The sequence below is a fragment of the Lontra canadensis genome, unplaced genomic scaffold, assembly GCF_010015895.1.
Source record: "Lontra canadensis isolate GAN:19392208 unplaced genomic scaffold, GSC_riverotter_1.0 scaffold9, whole genome shotgun sequence".
Classification (NCBI taxonomy): domain Eukaryota; kingdom Metazoa; phylum Chordata; class Mammalia; order Carnivora; family Mustelidae; genus Lontra; species Lontra canadensis.
In genome coordinates this window covers 15,383,513-15,406,571 of record NW_022631003.1, presented here as the reverse complement: position 1 = coordinate 15,406,571, position 23,059 = coordinate 15,383,513, and the positions used below count along the sequence as shown (strand labels likewise).

The 23,059-nt window shown below is 40.2% G+C and overlaps 1 protein-coding gene across 2 annotated transcripts in view; it reads left to right on the top strand.

The window, feature by feature from the left end:
* Positions 1 to 23,059, top strand: part of MSRB3 (methionine sulfoxide reductase B3) — a 163,267-nt gene that overhangs the window by 58,739 nt on the left and 81,469 nt on the right. For both annotated transcript variants that reach the window (XM_032854901.1, XM_032854902.1), the window contains one exon: positions 22,519 to 22,547. In XM_032854901.1, coding sequence (XP_032710792.1) covers positions 22,519 to 22,547 — 29 coding nt within the window. The remainder of the gene's footprint in view (positions 1 to 22,518; positions 22,548 to 23,059) is intronic.

Genomic DNA, 23,059 nt, shown 5'->3' with positions numbered 1-23,059 from the left:
ATGGTGAGAATCACATCAACCCTTCCTAACTCATAGCACTACTGTAGCAAATGAAATAATTATATAAACATGCCATAAAAGATATAAAGATACACATATAAAATAAGGTTTGTAAAAAACTGTGCAGCTTTAAATAAATTTACATGGTGAAGTATCAGCATGCAAACCTGAAATTCTCAAAATTAAGTCAGCATAGTCTGCTTTTGATTCTAACTTACCACATGTTTTATAATATAGTTTGACCTAGTGATCTGTATCCAAAATATTTTCAGTTTCTGCTGAATAATTAAAAACAAATTTAGTCTAGATTCTAAATTCCCCAAATAATGTGATTTAGATGAGTAACTGAGAGTTTAAATATATTAGTTACTTGTAAGTCTCCCCTTAACGAGTCAATAAACTTCTTGAGAGAATAGGTCATGCCTCGGGATTTTTGTAACCCCCATCTCCACCTGGTGCAGGGCCACAGGACTTTGCATGTCCTTGGAACTCAACTGTTTGTTAGATAAATGGTTTAATTCCAATAAAGCAAGGTTAACAGTAGAGTCAAATGATTCACATTTATGCTAGAATGGGGGAATAGAAATAAGCACTTGGTTATAGACTCCCCTAATTATTATCTTCTGCCACACTCTCTCAAATGTTTTCTGTAGACCACTCAATGGTACTTTCTCTGGATGCTTATTTCAACAATAGCATTGCTTACAGCTGCAAAGGCATACCTGTCCCAACTAAGGGACACATGGAAATGGGACTGTTGTGACTATAATTTATAAGGAAACATTAAAAAGAGCAAAAAGTGACAAAAAATAGGGTCAGCTACCCAAAGCTATATCAAAAGAGAAGTTCATAGCCAAACATTTTTTTTTAAAGATTTTATTTATTTAAGAGAGAAAGAGAGTGAGCAAGAGAGAAAGAGCTCAGGCCAGGGCTGGGGTGGGGGAGTGGCAGAGATAGAGGGAGAAACAAGACTCCCCACTGAGCAGGGAGTCCCATGTGAGGCTGGATCCCAGGACCCTGGGATCATGACTTGAGCCAAAGGTAGATGCTTAACTGACTGAGCCAACCAGGTGCCTCCATAGTCAAACATGTTTATTATTAACTATAAGAAAGATTAAAAATCAGTGAACTAGTCAACTCAAAATGCTAGAAACATAACAAAAACAATAAAATGAACTAGGATAAAGTACCCACCTCTTCCCTCCAGGAATTTGCCAGACATTCAGAAGTGGAGATACCAGCAAGCAGGATTTCTCAACCTCAGCACTGTTGGCATTTGGCCTGGATAATTCTTTGTTGTGGGGGGCTGCCTTATATAATGTAGGACCTCTACTCACTAGATGCCAGTAGCACACGGCCCTCCCACCCAACCCCGCCAAGCTGACAAAAATTTCTCTAGATATTATCAAATACCCGCTGGGAGCAAAACCACCTCCCTTTGAGAACAGCTGATCTTGGCAACCAACAAAACAGTCTGTCAAGCTCTGATTTGTGTGTTTGCTGATTTCTATGGTGCAAATACTTCTACCATGGGTCATATTTCAAGCTATAAATGTGACATCACTGAATGTGGAGTTGGGAAGAGATGTATAATAACAGTATCATATAGTTTTTCTGTAATGCATATACAACAGATATTAATAACACAGACAACAGTGAAATCTAGCTTAAAAATTTAGAAGTGAGTTTTGGAGTTTGCTTTTTATAATATATATTTTTTATAATATATTTTTTGGACTTTGCTTTTTTTTTTTTTTTAAGATTTTTATTTATTTATTTATTTGACACACAGGGATCACAAGTAGGCAGAGGGGCAGGAAGAGAAAGAGGAGGAAGCAGACTCCCTGCAGAGCAGAGAACCCGATGTGGGGCTCGATCCCAGGACCCTGGGATCATGACCTGAGCCGAAGGCAGAGGCTTTAACCCACTGAGCCACCCAGGTGCCCCTGGACTTTGCTTTTTAATACAATCTTTTAATTGTCAGTTTATACAATTTATTTTTAATAATGCCTGTAGTTAGCAACTGACTTTTACGTTCCTGAAATTTTAGTAATACATTCTCTTGAGCTCCAGCATACTGATGTATCGGTGCAAACTAGGGGTAGACTGAATTTATCAGAAACTGCAACCCAGAGTCAAATTAGCTCAGTCCCTTTCCTCTCCACACTCTAACTGCCTATCAGAAGATGGGATGGAGAGGCGGGGGTAGGTGGCTCAGTGGGTTAAGCCTCTGCCTTCGGCTCAGGTCATGGTTCCAGGGTCCTGGGATCGAGCCCCACATTGGCCTCTCTGCTCAGCAGGGAGCCTGCTTCCTCCTCTCTCTCTCTCTCTCTCTCTGCCTGCGTCTCTGTCTACTTGTGATCTCTGTCTGTCAAATAAATAAATCTTAAAAATAAAAAAGAAGATGGGATGGAGCATCTGTAAAGGAAGGTTATGTCATTTGGCGTCTGATATTTCATACACATTGTCTGGTATTCATCAAAAATTACCAGCTATACCAAAGTAAAGGACCAAGGGAAATAAGCTGACAAAAGATACAAGTCTATAGGTAGCCCAGATATCAGGATATTTAAATCATCAGACACAGACTTTTAAATAACTCTGATAAATATATTCAAGAAAATAGATGACAAGATGGGGCATTTCACCAGAGAACTGGATCTGTTGTAAAGAATAAAATAGTTTGAGGGCTGAAAATGCCTTAACTGACATATAAACACAAGAGATGAATTTAACAGCATATTGGACATTAAAGAAGCAAGATTAATGAGCAGAAAAACAGGTCAGTAGAAAATATTCAGACTGAAGCTAGGGGCTTAAAAAATGAAAATTAGTAAGAAGATAATGCAAGAATTACAGTTTCAGGAAGAACATATTATAGCCATAGAAAGGGAAGGAAAAAGTAATGGTAGAGAAGCAATATTTGAAGAGAGAAGAGCCAAGAATGTTCCCAAACTGAGAGGGAAAACAAAAAGTCACAGATTCAAAAAGTGCTATAAATCTGAAAGATTGAATATGAAGGAAACCATACATGGGCACATCACAGCAAATCTGATGAAAATCAAAGGTGAGGAGGAGATCTTAAAAGCACTCAGATAAATTAACTTGAAAAATAAAAACAAGTAGAACTGTTAAGTAAAACCAAGGGGTTGATCTTTGAAAAGACCAATAAAGTTGACCATTTCTGTTGGTCTAACCAAGAAAGAAAGGGAGAAAGAAAAGAAAATAGGTTGCATCACTAGAAATGAGGATGGGATAAAACCAAAGATATGAAAAAAGAATTAATGTAAGAGGATACTGTATGTAATCCTGTTTGAATAAATTAATCTGTTTAATTTTCTAAGAATCAAATTTGAGTATAGGAGAGTTGTAATACTCAAACTGACCAGTAACCCTAGAAGGTGTTGGTCGGGGTCTGGAAAATCAGCACTTCAAAATCCTGCTGGGTGATGTGTGAGTTGGTAGTAACTTTCTGGACAGTAACTGAATAAGTTATGTTAAAAGCCTTAGAATTCTGCATGCCATTAATCTAGCAAATACACTGTTAGTTTATTCTAAAAATCATGTTAATGTGTTAAGATAAAGCTATAATGTCTTTAATCACTCTTCTTTATGATGGCAAAAATTACTTTGAATATTCAGCTAAGTGAACTACCTGGTGAAAATATATATGACATTTCAAATAATATTGTGAAAGAATATTTACTGGTCTGGAAAGAAATTTAAAACAAATTTAAAATTTTACAGAACAATAATTATATATGACTATATTTGTAAAATACATATCTCTATCAGTATATGAATATAAAGCAGTTTAGAAGGTTATGTACCAAATGTTAACAGCAGTTATCTCCGGGTGGTTGGATTATAGGTAATTTATTTTCTTGTCTGTCCTTTTTATTTGTTTTAAAGATGGACATGCATTTTCTTGGGTAATAAGAAAAAAAAGAAAATATTTAATATTTATCTTTAGTCAATGTGCTACAAACATTGAACAATTTATTTATTTAAAAAGGTTTTTTTTATTAAATTTTCTTTTTTAAGTAGGCTCCACACCCAATGTGGGGCTTGAACTCATGACTCTTTGAGAGCAAGAGTCCCACATTCCTCTGACTGCACCAGCCAGGCGCCCCTGAACAATTTATTTTATTTTATTTATTTTTTAAAGATTTTATTTATTTATTTGTCAGAGAGAGAGAGGGAGAGAGAGCGAGCACAGGCAGACAGAATGGCAGGCAGAGGCAGAGGGAGAAGCAGGCTCCCTGATGAGCAAGGAGCCCGATGTGGGACTCGATCCCAGGACGCTAGGATCATGACCTGAGCCGAAGGCAGCTGCTTAACCGACTGAGCCACCCAGGCGTCCCTGAACAATTTATTTTAAAAACTTACTTTAAGTGCTCACTTTGGCAGCACATATACTAAAACTTATTTTAAAAAACATCGTCTTTGGGTGCCTGGGTGGCTCAGTGGGTTAAAGCCTCTGCCTTCAGCTCAGGTCATGATCCCAGAGTCCTGGGATCCAGCCCCAAGTCGGGCTCTCTGCTCAGCGGGGAGCCTCCTTCCTCCTCTCCCTCTGCCTGCTTCTCTATCGACTTGTGATTTCTCTCTGTGAAAATAAATAAAGTCTTTAAAAAAAATGAAAACATCATGTTTCTACCCCCAAATTTATCTTATTTTTTTCCCCAGTGATAATTTGAAAGAATGAATTAGAATGTAATTCCCAATTTATTTTTGAGAGCCCAAATCCATCTTGTCCATGTAATAATTTACTCACATCCCACGTGGATACTTTACCTACTGCCCTTCTCTTCTAAGTGGCTGCTGCTGCTTCTCTTTTCCTTCTCTTTTATCCCTAAGTGATAATGATGCTATCCCAGGACAGGTGGCCCCTGGGTCTTAAACGTTGCTCAGACCTTCTAGATACTAACCTTCTCTTGGCCTACAGCTTCAAACATCATTGCAGGTTTTCTCCCCTCTCGTGGCTATCTTCCATCTATCTTCCTGTAGGTCCTCACATGGTCTTACTCCCAGACACCTGGAGGTAACTGATGAAGGATGGGACACCAATTTGAGAAGATTTGTATTTATTTTAAACAGACTTGCTTTCTTAAACTATTCGTCATGTTAGAATGAGAGATTAAAAAAAGAAAAAACAAACAACCATTGATTGAGGGCTTACCGTGTACTGGGCATTACGCTAAGCACTTTAAAAAAAATTACCTCCTTTATTCTTCCTAACTTAAATAGAAAACCAAAGCTCACAAAGGGTGTGCAATTGACTCAAAATAACACTGGCCATAAGGATGGAGCTAGGACAAAAGTTCAGATCTGGCTGTCCCCAGAGGCACCACTCCTCAGCTCCTGTACTGCATTATAATACCGTCCTGTATTCTGGCTGATCATTCTTTTTGCTGAGTAATTCACCATCTGGTAGCCATTGCACTCTGGTGTTAATTGGTACTAATTTTCTGCTGATGGCCAAGAGACTACACTTGGGTTTTAAAGTAGAACAAGCTATGATTAAGGTGTGAGACTTGGGAGGTTAAAGTCACGACTTTCTCTCCTTACTGTGTATGACTTTAAATAAGCTACTTAACCTCTGTGAGCCTTAATTTCCTTGTTTGCAAGATGAGAACAATACCTGTGTCAGGAGAACTTTGGAGAGGGTTAAGTAAATAGTATTGAAATGTTTTGTCAGTGGAAAAAAACACTGTAAATGTGAAGCACCGATGCTAAAGCAGTTTCAGGATCGGCAAAGACTGCAGCTTCCAGAACCCAAGTTCATTAGAGAGTGGGAGGGCCTGCCACTTCCTTGGAACAGAGAGCAGATGATGAGTTAGTAAGTAATGCTTAAACTCCTCATCAGTGTGCTTGCCTGCTGGGGGGATCACTGTCTAGTGGGTATCACAGACTGCTGTTGATGCCAGTGAGTAGTGGTTTGCTGTGGGAGGTGGGATAGGGAGGAGACTGATTTTGCTTGTTCAGCATAAACGCAGGAGGGGATGGATGATTGCTAGTCCTACTATCTCACAGGTGGGCCAGACTATATCTGGAGTGCTCTGTGGTTCAGTATAAGAGCCCCATTTCTAAAGGCTTGTAGACAAAATGGACCCCATTCAGGAAAGAGCACCTGAGGGTTAGGCATCTCAAAACCATGTCACTTGAACAGATGATGGAAGGGAACTGAAATGCTCACTTCAGGAGGAAGAGAAAAGGCGTGGAGCATGGGGCCTTGGTGGTCTACGTTAGCAGTTTGTAAATCTGGCTGTCCATGAGAATCACAAATTCCAAGCCTCTCCCCTCTTCCAAATTCTGATTTAGCAAGATTAGGGTGGAGCCCAGAATCTTTTTTTTTTTTTTTTTCCTTAAAGATTTCCCCTAGTTCTTATGCTTGGTTACCATGAGTTTAGGTGGGCCTTAAGAAAGATTTGCCTTAGGGTGATGTCAATAGCCATGTAAGGGAGGGAAAAAACACTACGGATAACAAACACTAAACAGAGGTAAAATTTCTCAACTGTCTGAGTGTGAGATTGGTGAAAAAAACCATTACTAAAGATTAATTTGCTGTTTTGAATGTGGCTTGGGAAAAAAATGATTAATTCAACTTTGGGAGTCTGATAGATTTCAGGTTTTAACCTAAAATTTCAGGTGCATTGATATTCTCCACAGTGTGTTCCAATGAATATTTGTTTTATCGGAATACTACTCCTGCAAAAAAAAAAAAAGAAGAAGAAGAAGAATACTCCTGCGAAAGACCAGTTCCATGACATGCTAATATGTGTTCCATGAAAAAAAGAGGGTCTGTGGACTATCAATACACAGCATTACTTGCCTTCTTGAAGACACGGAGTTAAATCGAATGGTTGCTTCATTGTAAAAATCAAGGAGTACGCAATTCACTAATGTCCATTGCAGAGCTCTGGAAGGAGAATGTTCTGTGTAGCATCTTCAGAAATGTCTGAGCTCAGAATCTTTACTTTAGGAATATTCTGTGCAACTGATGTTACTGATGACACACATTAAGAAATGTCACTCTGCCAAGCAAAGCAAAGTCTAGAAATCACGGAAGGGATGAGCAAGGCTAGGAAGTGCTGCAGAGACTAAGAAGAATGAGAACCAGCCACAGGGGTTGGCAATGGTGAGAAAACAATTTTGATAGAAGTAGTAGTGAAAGTAAGAGTGTGCTGATTTTAGGATATCCTCTCATGTTTTCATACTGCAAGCTGAATTTCAGATAAAGTAAAATATTTGAGATTGGAATAATTCCAGAAAACACAGTCATCATAGTTACATCATTTAGTTAAGGTAGGAATGGTGAGGCTAACCCCTTATTACTGGAGGGAAAGCAAACTCAAGGGAAAATTTTATTTTATGTTTTTGATCAGTTGAAGAAAGGTATAAAGAGGGATATATTTAAGGTATTAGAGATAAGGGAAAGAGATTTAAAGACTAGGTAGAGTAAACTTGACAACAGAAGATTAGGGGTACCTGGGTGGCTCAGTCCGTTTTTTAATTTTTTTTAAGATTACTTCTTTGAGAAAGAGTGAGTGCTCTCAAGTGGGGGAAGGGCATGTAGAGAGGCAGTGGAAGAGGGAGAAGCAGACTCCTATTAAGCAAGGAGCCTGATACAGGGCTTGATCCCAGGACCGCAGGATGACGGCCTGAGCTAAAGGCAGACACTTAACCCAATGAGCCACCAGGCACCCTGGCTCAGTCAGTTAAGTGTCTGACTCTTGATTTCGGCTCAGATCATGATCTCAGGGTATGAGACAGAGCCCCCATGTGGGGCTCTAAGCTGGGCCTAAAGCCTGCTTAAGGTTCTCTCTCTCCCTCTCCCTCTGTGCCAGCCTTCCCCCTGCCTGGCCCAGGTACACTTGCTCTCTCCCTCTAAAAAGAAAAAAAAAAAAAGATTAATTTTTCTCCTTTTGGGATAGGTAAGAGAATTTTTTTTAGATTAGTAACTGTCCATCTGGGAGATGAATTTTTTTTTTTTAAGATTTTATTTACTTATTTGACAGGGAGAGAGCTCACAAGTAGGCAGAGAGGCAGGCAGAGAGAGATGAGGAAGCAGGCTCCCTGCTGAGCAGAGAGCCTGATGTGGGGCTCGATCCCAGCACCCTGAGATCATGACCTGAGCTGAAGGCAGAGGCTTAACCCACTGAGCCACCCAGGCACCCATGCGAGATGAAGTTTTAATCTTCATATGTTTTGGGTTACCTAGGTTGTCTTACCTGTGTCTAAGTGTTAAAGTATGCTTGCAGTAGAGAAGGAGTTCAGCTCGTGGCCCCTCTTGTCACCGTCACTCATGCTCCTACGTCTGGATGTCTTACTGCATCACACCACCAGCAAGCAGACAAAAAAAAGGAGCGTCCATTCAGCTCAACGCAGATAACTGTATTTGTGATATCATTTAATAATCCTGAATGGCTGGATATAAGCCATGAATCCTTCTGCTGTTTATTTATGACCCCTGTTATCTTGCACTGTGCTTGGAACAAGCTGTACTTTTCATTTGTGCCTTGATTTGTTTTTCGGTGGTCATTCTAGTTGCAGTTTTTCTGCTCTGAGGAAGGTTGACTTTATGCTGCTGAAGATTTGCACATTTCACTCCTGTGTACTCACTTACGTCTATAGTGTTAATGGCGGCTGCATGACTCACAGTCTGCATAAGCATAAATTAACCGCAGTAGCTCTGTGGTCCTTGCGGAGATTGCTCTGGAAGACCACCCAGAAGTGGAATTTACACAAACTGCACAGGCCCACTCAACTTCAAAAACTGAGCAGCACTGACCAAATTACACCTGCCTCTCCAGTGTGAACCAGCTACCCGTTTGTTTCTGATGGACGTTCATGCTGTTGATCTTAAACTATAAAGGGCTTTATGGGTTGAATTACAGCTACTTTAAACAAGACTCCTTCCTTCAAATCAAGTACTTTGCACATAGTGAGCACTCCATTAATGCTTTGGACTATGACTTAATGAAAGCTCACATCTTCTAGTCAACTTCTTTTCATGGCCTCCAGCTTGGAGGGAAGGCTTTTGGTATTGAATGTTGGTCTTTCATATTACTTTTATTTGGGGGTGCAGTGGAGTGTAAACTTACTGACTTACATAAGACACCTCAGTTTCATGATGAATCTTCTGAGGTGATTTGCTGGCACAATCTGAGTAATTCCTGGAATCTAAGGTTTTCTTCTTTGATTCATGTGAGCAGAGACAATAGCTATAAAATCAATATTTTTAGTAAATTCACCAAGAAAGGGGCAGGTGTATGATTTTTTTGTCTGGGGACTGGGTCTTTTCTGACAGATTTTTCACTTGGTTGGTGCTTAGTTCAGTGCTTCCCACAAAGACAACTTTTTAATGGTGATGTGTGACAACTTGTGAATGTGGAAGTTTATATGAAGCAATGGGAAATAACTTTAACTTCCTTGTTGGGGCAAAGAGTTACTTTGGAAACTACTGTTATAAACAAATTGAAATAATTAGGAATGTGAGATGCTTTGTTATTTTAAATAGGAGAAGTTTTCTTTGCTTTAAAGGAATGCCATCCAGGTCAGAGGTTTGTAGGATCATCTGGATCATATGGAGAACTTAGAAGTAGAGATTTCCAAACTCTTTAATCTGTGCTTTTTGAAAGCTTGGTGTAGTTCAGATAATCATACATCTTCCAGAATCATTGATTTGGGTCCAGGCAACCAATGATTTAGTACTTATTTTTATTGCAGAGTTAGGTTAAGGAACATTTTATACCATCTCTTCCAAGGCAGTTATATACTTTTCTATTAGAAAGTAGGCTTTCAGTATCTTTATGATTAAAAAAGTTACAGTAATCTGAGATCCTGTGAGGAACCATACAGCTTGAAGCTTTATTGATCCTACTACGTCACAAGAATAAATCGGGAATTTATTCTTTAGTTTTTCAACAAATAGAGGTAGCAACTGATTCAGAAGCAACCTAGTCTTCTCTTGTTTCCCTCAAATACCAAATAAAGGTACTATTCATTATCTACCTAGTTACGTGAGCAAAAATTCCAAGAGTTGTCCTTGATTATTCTCTTTCCCTCACACTCCGTATCTAACCAATACATTTTGCACTGGGCACTTTCAAAATATATTCTGAATCCGAGTTCTCATTATATTCCCTGCTTGACCATTATCTTTATCATCTTTCACCTGAATTACTGTGATGATCTTTCTGCTTTGGCTTTTTTTTTTTCCTCTTAATAGATTTTATTTTTTGAACGGTTTTAGATTTGCAGAAAAATAGAAGAGATCGTGCAGAGAGATCTCATATACTCTCTTACCCCGTTTCTCCTATTATTAATATCTTACATTTCTATAGTATATTTGTTACAGTTTATGAACTAATATTGATATATTTTTATTAAGTAAAGTCCATACTTTATTCAGATTTCCTCAGGGTTTTTTTTTTTTAAGATGTATTTATTTATGTGTGAGAGGGAGAAAGCAGACACAAGTGAGTGAGGGTGGGTGGGGAGCAGAGATCATCTCAAGCAGACTGCCCACTGAGCACGTAGCCCCCACATGAGGCTAATTTCATGACCCTGAGATCATGACCTGAGCGAAAATCAAGGGTCAGTTGCTTAACTGACTGAGCTGCCCAGGTGTCCCCAGAGTTCCTGAGTTTTTACCTCATGTCCTTTGCCTGTTTTAGGATCTTATCCAGGATACTGCATTACACTTAGTCATCATGTCTCCTTAGTTTCTCTTGACTCTGACAGTTTCTCAAGACTTTCCTTATTTTTGATGACCTGAAAGTTTTGAGGAATATTGGTCAGGTATTTTGTATGATGCCCCTCTATTGAGATTTGTCTAATGTTTTTCTTACGGTTAGATAGAAGTTATGGGTTTTGGGGTAGAAGATCACAGAGATAAAGTGCCATTTTAATCACATCACATCAAGGATACCTACTATTAACATGGCATGACTCTTAATATTGACCTTGGTCACATGGCTGAGGTAGTATTTACTTGGTGTCTCCACTGCAAAGTTACTCTGTTTTCCCCTCTGCTCTTTGGAAGGAAGTCATGATGAATGGCCCACGCTTAAGGACTGGTGAGGTATGTTCTTTATCTTGGGGGCAGAGTAGCTATATAAATTATTTGGAATTCTGCAAAGGGAAATGCATGTCTTTTCTCTCATTTATTTAATGAATCATTTACTTATGTAGATATGGACTCATGGATATTTAACTTATACCTTGGGTTATAATCTAATACTACTCTATTTATTTTGTTGTTCATATGTTCCAGCTTTGGCTATTGGGAACTTTTTCAGTTGGCTCCTGTATCCCTTTGAGACACCCCCTTCAATGTGGGGTTTTTGTCTTTGAGCCCTTCTTTGCTTTCTAGCACCATTTAATAATTTAGGTTTATCTTGTGTATTTCCTGCCCCAGTTCTAGAATCAGCCATTTCTCTAAGAAGCCCTGGATCCTTTTATTAGAGAATGGTATTAAAAACCAAGATCCAGGGGGCACCTAGGAGGCTTAGTTGGTTAAGCAATCCTGGGATTGAGCTCTGCATCTGGCTCCCTGCTCAGCATGGAGTCTGCTTGTCCCTCAACCTCTGCTCCTAACCATCCCTCCCATCCTCCCCACCCCCCACCCTTGCCTCAAAGAAATAAATAAACAAAATCTTAACAAACAAAGAAAACCAAGATTTGGGTACCAGGTGGACTCTCTGTTTTTGTTGTTGTTCTTTGTAGTTCATTTTTCACATAGGAGAGTGAAATTTTAAATGATTTAAATCAGATTATAATTTTTAAAAAACTGATGATTTATCTTTAAAAATCACAACTCCTTATAATGGCTTTTAAAGTTGAGATCTGGGGGCGCCTGGGTAGCTCAGTCAATTAAGAGTCTAACACTTGGTTTCAGCTCAGGTTATGATCTCAGGGTTGTGAGATCGAGTGTGTGGGGGGCTCTGGCTCAGAGGGGAGTCTGCCTGAGATTCTCTCTCTCCTTCTGTCCCTCCCCTCCACTCTCAAATGAATAAATCTTGGGGGAGAAAAAAACTGTATAGAGTAGCAGATGTTATCATCTTTACTTTGCAAATCAAAAACACAACTGATTTTTTAAGATCTAAAGGACTGTTTTAGTGCTTTGTAGAAACAGGAGTACACACACTTAACACTGACAATTAGATTTTTTCTCCGTGGTCTCTTTATTCTTAATTTATGCTTTTCTCTTCTTAATTTTGTGTTGCTTCTTCTGTTTGTGTATAGTGATATTTAGGAAATGAAGGGCTTTGGATAAACATATTCTCTAGACAACTAAAATGTGTATCTTAACCCTAAAATTATTAACTAATGATTTAAAAAATAAAATCCTGTCTAAATAATATACTTCTGTGTCTTACTATATAGCATAATTAAATGATTGATTTCATGGCTTGTAGCTATCATTATTAATATTAAATATTATATTTAACACAGTTATTAAATTGTGTTATAAAACAATTGGGCAATGATGCCCTAATGAGGTAGTTAGGGTTCTGTAAAGTGTGGAGGATGATATTCTGTTACCTTTCCATCTCCCATTGACATCCTCAGAGGATTCTGAGGTGTGTAGAATCTTTGCCTCTTCAGTCACCAACTCTGGATTTCCCTTGTTTGAATTTCTTTTGTTGTCTCTCTAAAATTTTAGGATCTTCTATTTATTGTGTCTAGCACTAACCTGCTAGCCACAACTTCTATTGTTCTCCTTCTGATTACAACCTAGACTAGAAAAGAAAATTTCCAGGGAAAATAAGAAAACAAATATTATGTGTAAAACTGATGTAGAGCAATAAATTTTACCACCTCCCAAGTCTGCCTCATCCCCCAGAGAGCACATGCCAAGTATGTACACAACACCGGTGTTAAAGGACCAGGCAAAACCATTGGAAACATTCTCCCACAGCGGTATGACGAGACAAAGAGCCCATTGATCCCAGTCTCATGTGTGCCTACTGGTGGTCTCTGGTAATTTGCAGGAGCAGCTGTCCCGTGGTCAAAATGCAGGTAAAGCACTTTGGCCAAATCTGGTTAAAAATAGTGAGGGAGAATAGAGAAATCAAAATTATATTGTACCTAAAATGGGTGCAAGTATATAAGAGCTGTAGACATTTTTATTTCCAGCTAATTTCTGGGTTTTTGGCTTTTACTGAGGGTTTGAGTTTGCTAAAAATCTGGTTGAAGAAGAAACAAAGTTCGGTGGTTTAAACACGAGGGCTTCCATAACAAAAGGCCACAGACCACGAGGCTTGAACACCAGAGCTTTACTGTATCTCAGCTCTGGAGCCTAGAAGTCCCAGACCAAGATGTCCGTAGGGTTGCTTCCTTCTGAGCTCTCTCTTCTTAGCTTGTGGGTGACCGTCTTCTCCCTGTGCCCTCAGATGGTGTTCCTTCCCGGTCTGTCTGTGTCCTGATTTCCTTTTCTCATAAGGACACCAGTCACGTTGGATTAGGGTCCACTTGAATGACCTCATTTTAACATAATTACCTCTTTAAAAACCCTATTTTCAAATACAGTCACAGTACTAGGGGTTAGAACTTCAACATAAGAATTTGGGGAGGACCCATTTCAGCTCATAACAGGAAGAAGGTGTCCTCTATACCCTTTAACACTGTTTCTTTAGTGCTTTGAGTTTATTTTCAATGGCTAAAGTATCTTTAGTTTAGAGGTTTTATTCTCCCTCGAGCTATAAATATACACAAGAAGCAAATTATTTTATTTTATTTATTTGACAGACAGAGATCACAAGTAGGCAGAGAAGCAGGCAGAGAGAGAGGAGGAAGCAAGCTCCCTGCTGAGCAGAGAGCCCGATGCAGGGCTCGATCCCAGGACTCTGGGATCATGACCTGAGCTGAAAGCAGAGGCTTTAACCCACTAAGCCACCCAGCCACTCCAGAAGCAAATTATTTTAAAGGAAACACATGATTAAGTGCTGTAGATTATACAGATAGGACATGATACTGGAACTTAAAGACTGTAGTTATCAATATGGCCTAGGGAACAGCTGTGGAACTTGGGAGCCAAAAATGGCCTTAAGAATTGGCTGTTTTTTCAGTCTTACTCATCTGTAGGTTTGAGTTGTACAGATGCAAATTTTTATCCCCTCACACTCACTTTTCCTCTGTTCTTTCCTTTCCTGTTCTCCTTTTCTTTATTCTGGGGAACTACAGAAAAATTTGGATAGCTTACCTCTCCATGGAATAGTTTGTGTGGAGAAGCACTGATTTATCTCAAATGCTTCATTTTCCTAATGAGGAAAATGGGGTTCACACGTTAAATGACTTGTTCTGGTTTCTGAACTTGATTCCAGGTCTCTTGATTCTTAATGCTATATGCTGTTGACTGCATTGTGCAACTATTTTATTATTATTTTTTTAAAGATTTTACTTATTTATTTGGGGGGGGGGGGTCAGGACAGAGGGAGAGAGAGAAGCAGACTCCCTGATGAGCAGGGAGCCTGACCTGGGTGGGGGGAGCAAGATGGGAGAGCTCCATCCCAGGACCCTGGGATCATGACCTGAGCCAAAGGCAGGCACTTCACCAATTGAGCCAGCCAGGTGCCCCAAATTATACAGCTATTTTAGAGAATGTTTCATTTGTGTTTTAAGGACAAATAAGATTTCTTCTCTATGTTGTATAAACAGATCATTTATATTATTTTGCATTGGCCTTCTCTCTTAAATATTTCCAGTTTCTTCAGTTATTTTTATTGCTATTCTCTCTTATGTTTTGCTACATCATTTTGGCACTCCTGTTAAAATCGTATCCCAACTAAGATCACAAGGAGAGTAATACATTCTGTTTATATGTATGTATGTATATGTGGCCAAAATATTGCTAGATGTACTTGTAGCCGTAGGTCAATTTTAGTTAGTATCTTTGCTTAGATAGAAACCTATCTTTTACTCAACTTATAATACATGCCAGAGCCTGACCTGGGAAGTTCATAGTAGGACACACATAAACTGTAAAAGGCAAATAAATTCCTTCCATTCTATAAAGAGTGCCGCCGAGACTTAGAGCAGTAATTACCTTCTCCAAAGTCACCTAGGGTAGCCTGGGGTAGACCTGAGCCGGGCTCTGGTCTGTCTGTCTCAGTCAGCTGGCTTTTCCACGATTACCAACTTAATATTTTTTTTTAAGATTTTATTTATTTATTTGACAGAGAGAGAGAGATCATAAGTAGGCAGAGAGGCAGGCAGAGAGAGAGGGGGAAGCAAGCTCCCAGCTGAGCAGGGAGCCTGATGTAGGGCTCAATCCCAGGACCCTGAGATCATGACCTGAGCCGAAGGCAGAGGCTTTAACCCACTGAGCCACCCAGGCACCCCTACTGCCTCAATATTAAGTGCTGCATAAACTCTACCACTCTACTGCATAAAGTCTCGGACCAGCATCTCAGGGTGGCAGTGATCCCAGTGACAGGACCATGGCCCGGTTATGAGGAAAACACAAAAACCCACACAAGCAGAGTGTGCCCATGGGGGAGCGGGAGCTTACACGGCATGGTACTTGGGTGCCATACGGTGCCCAGGGGAAGAGTCTGTCAATAAAGGAAGAGGTGCTTGGGGTGTCTCGCAGTCCCTGAACCTCATTTTCTCATTAACAGGCTCCTGTGGGGCCTCTTCAAGTAGGACGCCTCAAGTTTGCTGCTCTTTGGCTGACTGTTTTGATTTCTAAATTTATGGGTTGTTTGATTCATTTTTGTCAGTTTAAAAAAAAATTGAGCATGCCATTAATGGGCACCTTTTATTTGTACATTTTTTTCTCAGTTTTTGTTGTGGTAACTAATGTGTCGTTCAACATTTAAATGTATTTTTTCCTGTGTATTTTCCTGTCTTTTGTCTTTATAGCATCTTTATCATCAAAATAAAACATAGAGGCCTAAGTTTTAAATGCAATAAGTAGGTATCTCATAACCTAGTTCTACTTTGGTTACAATATCAGAATATTCTGGGTTGAAAGTAACAGAAATACCCCAGTAAAAGTGGTTTATCAGGGACAGACTTGACTACCTCAACACAAACTCTAAAGAAAGACCCTTCTGGAACTGGAACACTATCAGAGTTCTGTGTTGGCATTTCTGTGATTCTCCTGGCCTTCCCTTCAATGTTACAAGATTGCTGTAGCGGTTCTAAGTGTCACAGCCTTAAATAATAACCTCAAAGGCAGGAAACAGGGAGAGGGAGAAAGTCGGAAAAGGGCCTTCTCCCTAAATCACCTCTGTCCTTTTCATGGAGAAAAACCTTTCCAAGAAGTGTCCCAGCAGACCTCCCGGTACCTCTCGCTGGTCGGAATAGGGTTACCTGCCTATCTGGGAACCAGCCATTCCTGTTGGGGGGCTAAAGGGGAACACATCTTGAGCACCCTTCCAAAACTGGGATTCTGTCTTCAGGGAAGAAGAAGACTGGCTGTTAGATAGGCAACAACCAGTGTCTGCCACAGTTGTTGAACACTTTTAGTATGGTCAAATAACATGAACTGGTGTGGGATTTCAAATCTGATGAGCACAAAGAAGGAACAACTGGTGCTATTTGGGTATAAACTCAAGGGATATAACACCGTCTGGCCACTCCTTTTCAAAGCAGCAATGATGAAAACTAATCTGTGGGGAGAGTTTAGAAGTTAGACAAAGGGTTGGGATTCTAGAATGAGGTCGGGGGAGGGGGCGTTCCAAGCAGAGGAAGCATATTCTATTTATGTAGCGAGAAGAAGGGGCACAGATACTCATCGCTATTATTAAAAGAAATTCTAAAGCTTATAAGTAGGCTCCTGAAATATTGGAATTTCTGAAAATTTTCTGTATTTTAAGGAGACAACAGAACAGGTTATTTGACCTGGACTGTTCTAGAAAATCCTGGGTATAGAGGAGTTGTCATATACAATGATGACCTTATAGGCAGAAATCCGTCTGTTACTCCTTCTTCTTCCTTCTAATAACTTCTGCAGCTAGAATCTTAGATTGACATCAATTTAAAACACTAAGAACAGCACCCTCACCTTTCCACACATTACCTAAAACCTTTTGGCACAATGAGTTCCTCAGCTTCATGTAGCTCATACTTAACGTGGTTCTCATTAAAAAAATTTTTAATTCATTTGGACATTAAGCAAAAGCCGTTTCTCTGACACTTTGTGGGTTCCTCATAAGAGACAATACAATTTTAAAAAATGATAAAATAAATAAAAACTTTTGACTTCAATACACAGAACTTTCCTGGACTCTGGGTTATTTCCTATAAATAGAGGACAGTAGTTTTATAAATTTGTGCAGGACTGTAGAACTCTACTGAAAGACTAAAGCCACCCTCTTTTAAAAATAAAAAAGACTAAAGCCACCTTTTTTTAAAAATACAGTTTTGTTATCTAAAGAATGCATTCATTGTATATTTAAATTATTGAAAAAAGTAGTAATGATACTTAAATTTTCCTAGCAACTACAAATTCATAAAAACTATTCAGGTTGAAAAATTTGGGAGTTTAGGTTTAAGCCTTTTTTAGTGTGCTAGTATTGCTACAAGTGCCCCAAAATGATAGTGGCTTAAACATGGTAACAGGATTGGTATGGTGCTACCAGTGTGTATGTACCTTCAGTACGAGGGCTGGTAAAAGGCTGATACTCTGATACCAGCTTCTCTCTCGTGATGTAAGGCTGCTTCAGCTCCTGGAATCACATCTACATTCCAGCCAGTGGGAAGAAGAAAGGGATGCAGCTCCGTGGAAGGGCACGACTCAGATGCCATACACATCACTTCTGCCTGCATCCTTTTGGCGAGAACTTAGTCACGTGGTTACAACTAGCTACAAGAGAGTTAGGAGATATTGTGGAAAGGTTGTCTTACTTAGGCAGCTTATGTGCCCATCGAAAACTCAGAGCATCTATTTCCAAAATAAAGAAGTGGAGAAAGGACCTGGAAGACTGTAGCAGTGTGTGCTATATTCTCCAACTTTTGGCGATTGCCAAAGCAGCTAGTTGTGTAGCGTTAAGCTTACTTAGATGTGAGTATGGAATCAAGGGGTTCAATGGGTGTCTGTGTGGACATAATTCTATTTATGTATCTTATACTCCACATAACCTTAGTTCATGCATTTTTATATTCCTGCTATCTAGCTTAATATACTACTGAAAATAAGCACATCACACGTGGTGTGGAATGAATGAAGGACCATCCCTTTTTGCCTTTCTAGTATAATCTGTATTATGTGTGAATTGTTCTTCACCCTTGCCTTTTGTTTGATCCTGTCTATACTTTACTTACTTATGAAAAGAGGATTTAGAAGTAGAGATGATCATAGTCCATAGCACAGTAGAGACCTACTTTTTGTCTTGTGTGTGTAAAATCTGAGAAATATGAATTAACTTCTACCACAGGACCAACTTTCCTTAATCCCCAAAGAGATAGTATTAACTCTACTATTAAGTCTTAATTAATAATAGAGTAGTTGTGTGTTTTTTGAAGGTTCAGTACTGTGTCTGAGAACTCTAAAAACATTCTTGTTTTTCAACTGATACCGGACGTCATTAACTCATTTGTGAAGATGTTTTCTCTGCACGCTACACGTACGTTTTACATATTGACCGGCTACCTCTAGAGAAGATAAGATGGTCCGAGGAATAAGAGTTTTTTGAAACAATTTTTCACATCTCAAAGGAGGCATTTTATTGAATGTTTGGCCACTGTACCTATTTATAGCCTTCTGTTAACGTACAGATCCATTTGTTCGTGTGTTAATTCCTACTACACATTTTTAATAACTCTTCAGTGCCACATGCCGCAGTGAGTGCTGGGAATAGGACCAGACCCAGCCTGCATCTCTCTGACACACAGTGTGGGGGTCTCTGTGCCAGACTCCACACCGTGCAGTAACTGAGGGGCAAGCAAGGAGCTCTGGGAGGCAAGGGGCCAGGCAGGGTGCTGACGGGATTGAGGTGGGTCTTCACAATTGCCTAAGAGCTTGTCACTAAGGAGCTGGGGGGAGGGCACCGGAGGCCCAGGGCACTGGATGCAGGCTAATAATATGGCAGCAGTTGCATTGGTGAGAGCGAAGGACACAATGTGGGTTACAGTTGGGGTGGGAGACCTGGGATCAGGGCCCTCAGACACACTGCGGAGGAGTGTGAACTTGATATCCCTCAGTCAGTGGCTTTGAAACTTTTTTGTCTGTGACCCATAAGAAGATGTACCTTTTTACATGATGATTTATTGCCAGGCCTGGTCCTACAACTTGCATGGCCTGGGCCAGAGGACAAATGGGGATCCAAGATAGCTAATTATTTAAGAGGTTATAAATCAAGGCAATAAGCTATTACAAAAGGATATACCAACCTACTTTGACAGATGTACCTTATAACAAAAACAGCAAAATACCAAATAACTGAGAATAGTACAAATTTAAAGTTAATTTAGACTTCCACCAAAAGACTGTCGTTCATCCTGGGGAAATGCAGGCGTGACGGCATCCAGGCCAAGTGGAGGAGAGAAGTCTCCCTCAGCCTTCTCTTCCAATGGCTATGGATCTGTCAGAGAACACCTCCTTTGTTTTCTCCTTTGTGGGACAGAGCAGCTCTCCCATCTGTCCTGTCACGGCCCCTTCCCTATCCCTAGCAGCCGGGTACCTGAGTTCCAAGGCCATGTAGACCGTGCCAGTCTGGTCTGAGGGACAGTCTCTGGCCCCTTGGTGGTCCAGCTTCCCACTCTCACGGAAGAGTTTGAATTAAGAATTTTCTGACCAGAAATGTGGAAAGGAGAGAAAGCATTCTCCCCTGTCCTCTTTGTTCACCCCTCCCTCTGCCCTCAGGTCCAGTCTCCCTCCTTCCAGCTTCTGGCCACCCCTCGAGCTGGAGGCACACACACACTGGAAACACAACCTGCCTGGAAGGGCCTATCCAGGCTGAGGAAGCCAGCTAAGGGCTATTTGGTTGGACAATGCTGGGGTCCTTGGTACTTGGAGCTTCAGGGAAGGGAGCTTCAAGAAGGGACTCCTTGCCTTGTGGACGGGAGCACACAGTCAGAGGAAGGCCTGAGCAGAGGCTTTTTGCTCACTTGTCAGGATGGTCCTGCATAGCCCACCCATGTGCGATCATGCACACTCACAAATGCACATACATGTCCCTCAAGTTTGCACAGAATTGCACATACTCTTAATACTCTTACTATGTGAAGTGCGTTTGTCTTCTTTTCTATTCTAATTCAGTTTTAAAAAAAATACTACTTGTAATCCACTAAATGAATTTTATAATACACCAATGGGTCAATTTGTGACCCACGTTTGGAAAGCTCTGCACTCGTTTTGGGGGTGGTAGTAATATGATCAGATTAGTGTTTTGGAAACTTCTGGCAGCTGTTGGGATAATAGACTGGAAGAGAGGGCATGATCCTATTTATGAGATTCTGAGCCAACGATAGGCCCAAAGATGGTAAGGGTGAGAACAGAGAGGAGGGGAAGGGAGTAGAATCAACAGGTCTTGGTGACCAGTGTGGTTTTGGGGGTGCAGAAGAAAACTGGATCAATGTCATGATATCCAGTTTCAGTGCTATATTGCAGTGAATTATATTTGAGGGAAAAGAAGTTGAATTGAGCTTAGCACCTACACCATTTGGGGTCCCAGGACAACCTTCAGGTAGCGTCACTTGTTAGTTGGAGAGAGGTGTAGTAAAGTCGGGACTGTAACAGGGCTTTTGGGTTTAGCGATAGGAAGCCACTTATAAACTTTAGCAAGGACACATGGTAGTGGCTCAAAGAGTGAATCTGTTGGGAGGTCAGGAAAGGAAGACACAGCAGAGGATGTAGTTTACAGGATGTAGGTAAGGAAGGCAGAGGATGTAGTTTCTCCCTTCCATATACTTGATTGCAAGCGCAGGAAAGTAGGGCACCAACTTGAAAGAGGACCTTTATTTCATTCCCAAGCACTTCTCTGAAGACAGGAGGAGAAACCTATAGAAACCCGCGATCAAAGAGACAGCAGAGAAGAGGAGTCACTCACACAGCCTGGTGTCAGGCCGGATGAGAGAGTGCCTTTTAGCACAGAAGTGGAGGGAAGCTTAGACAGAAGGAAGAACCCCTGCAATGCAGGTGAGAAGGCTGTGTGTGGAGGCAGACGTGCCCCTCAGCAGACAGTTGCTGTGTTCGAGCACCAGGCACTGTGTACGTGCTGTGACCAGGGGGAAGCCAGGCAAGGAAACCAGGAGGACGTGGGGCAAGTGTCCTTTAGACTGGGGTCAGGGATGCTGGGAACAAGGAAGAGGACCCAGGGCAGGGCTTTCCACAGCAGGAGAGAGAACAAAAACCAAAAATGGTCTACAGCTGAAATACTGGTCAGAGATGGGTCAGAGAAGGATTGAGAGGAGGACTGTGACTAGCCAGGGCTTGGGGGAAATGTGCACCTGGCTTACAACGCTGGTTATTGATAACCATGGTGGTCATAATACTTTTTTTTTTTTTTAATAGTTACTGACTTAGTTTAAGTATCAGGTGAAACTATACTTGAGAATACTTGAGAAAAATGGCTTTTTATGACAAAGGAAACTGCTTCTCCCTTCTCCTTTCTCCTTCTCCCCTTTGATGACTTCCCTTGAAACTCATTTAGGTAAAGAAAGCCACTGCTTCCAAAAGTGCTTTGGTACCCTGGCATAATTTCAAAGAACTCTCCTTTCCCACTTAGTTAACTACATTTCCCCAGGAAAAAAAAAATCTTCTCTGTCAATGTAACATCCCTTAACAGGACTCCTGCTGGTGGGTTCTTGTATCTTGCTGTGGCAGCTGTGAACATATATACTATTGATTGTTAATGTGTGATATAAATCCGACCGGAGCATGCCCACTAATTGGTTTGAGAGCTAGATATAGACAATGCTGTCTTATAGTAGCCTGTGTAGATAGGCCTAGTCATAGGGTTAATTCTGCTTGACAGCACATCAGCAGCATCTTGGGAGTAATTACCCAACAGAAGTTTTCCCACAGCCGAACTGAGAGCTTCAAAGGCTTCTGAATTTACAACCAGTATTAACCTATATCTGAAACATAATGTTCCCACAAGAGCTCGGGTTTTTTTTTTTTTCCTCCTTCTTATTAAATGTATGGAGTGACTAGGTTCATTTACTGGGCGAAGAACTTAGTGAAAAATTACTTGGTATTGAATAATTGAAAATCTTTAATAATAAGAAAGAGGATAAATTTAAATTTGAGTTTTTTATTGCTTTATTATATTACGGAAACAAGTTAATCTGCCTTTTTTTTTTTTTGATCCATAATTTATCCTCCTCTCAAAACAAGTTAAAAAGTTAACTATCTTTTTCATACTGTGCTGTCTCTACAGGTAATGTGCATGTTTAGGGGACTTAGGATAATGTGTACATCTAAAATAGTTAAAATAGATGAGGTATTTACATTTTAAAAGCGATTTTCCTTGTCGGTCTAACTATTGGTTCCCCTCCCGCAAAGTAACAGTTGCTCTTTAATAAGCAATTTTTTTATTGTGAAAAATTTCTTTCTCTTTACAGGTCAGAAAGCAAGTTTGACTCCGGCTCAGGTATGTTTACATTAGTAATGTTATTCTGAGTGTATTTTATTTACATTATTCTCTGAGGAGTAACTCATCAGACCAAGAACCTTTTTGATTTTAAACAGATGAGGCAGCCTCTCAAAACATGAACCGCACCCAAGGCTGGCTATCGGCTGCTTGGAATCCTAACCGGAGATGTTCACTTTGGGATTCTTGATAGTTCTGCAATAAGGCTTCAATGCCCTCTATCTGCCAAGTTTCATTTTAAAAGCAGAAGTAAGAGTTTACATACTTATTGCTCAAAATAGAATATTATTCTCTAAGTAGCTAAGGCATCCTGAATGATTGAAGATTATGTGCAAGTGACTTGTCATCAAATGTGGGTAATAAATACATTTAATCCAGCAAACTATAGTTTATGTGCTGCTGAAGCAAGCACTAATCCAGAAAACTAAAAAGAGTTTAAGCCAATAGAAATAGAAATTTGTCTACGATTTGTTAGTTTTTAAAAAATTTGTTTTGTTGTGGGGGGGAATGGA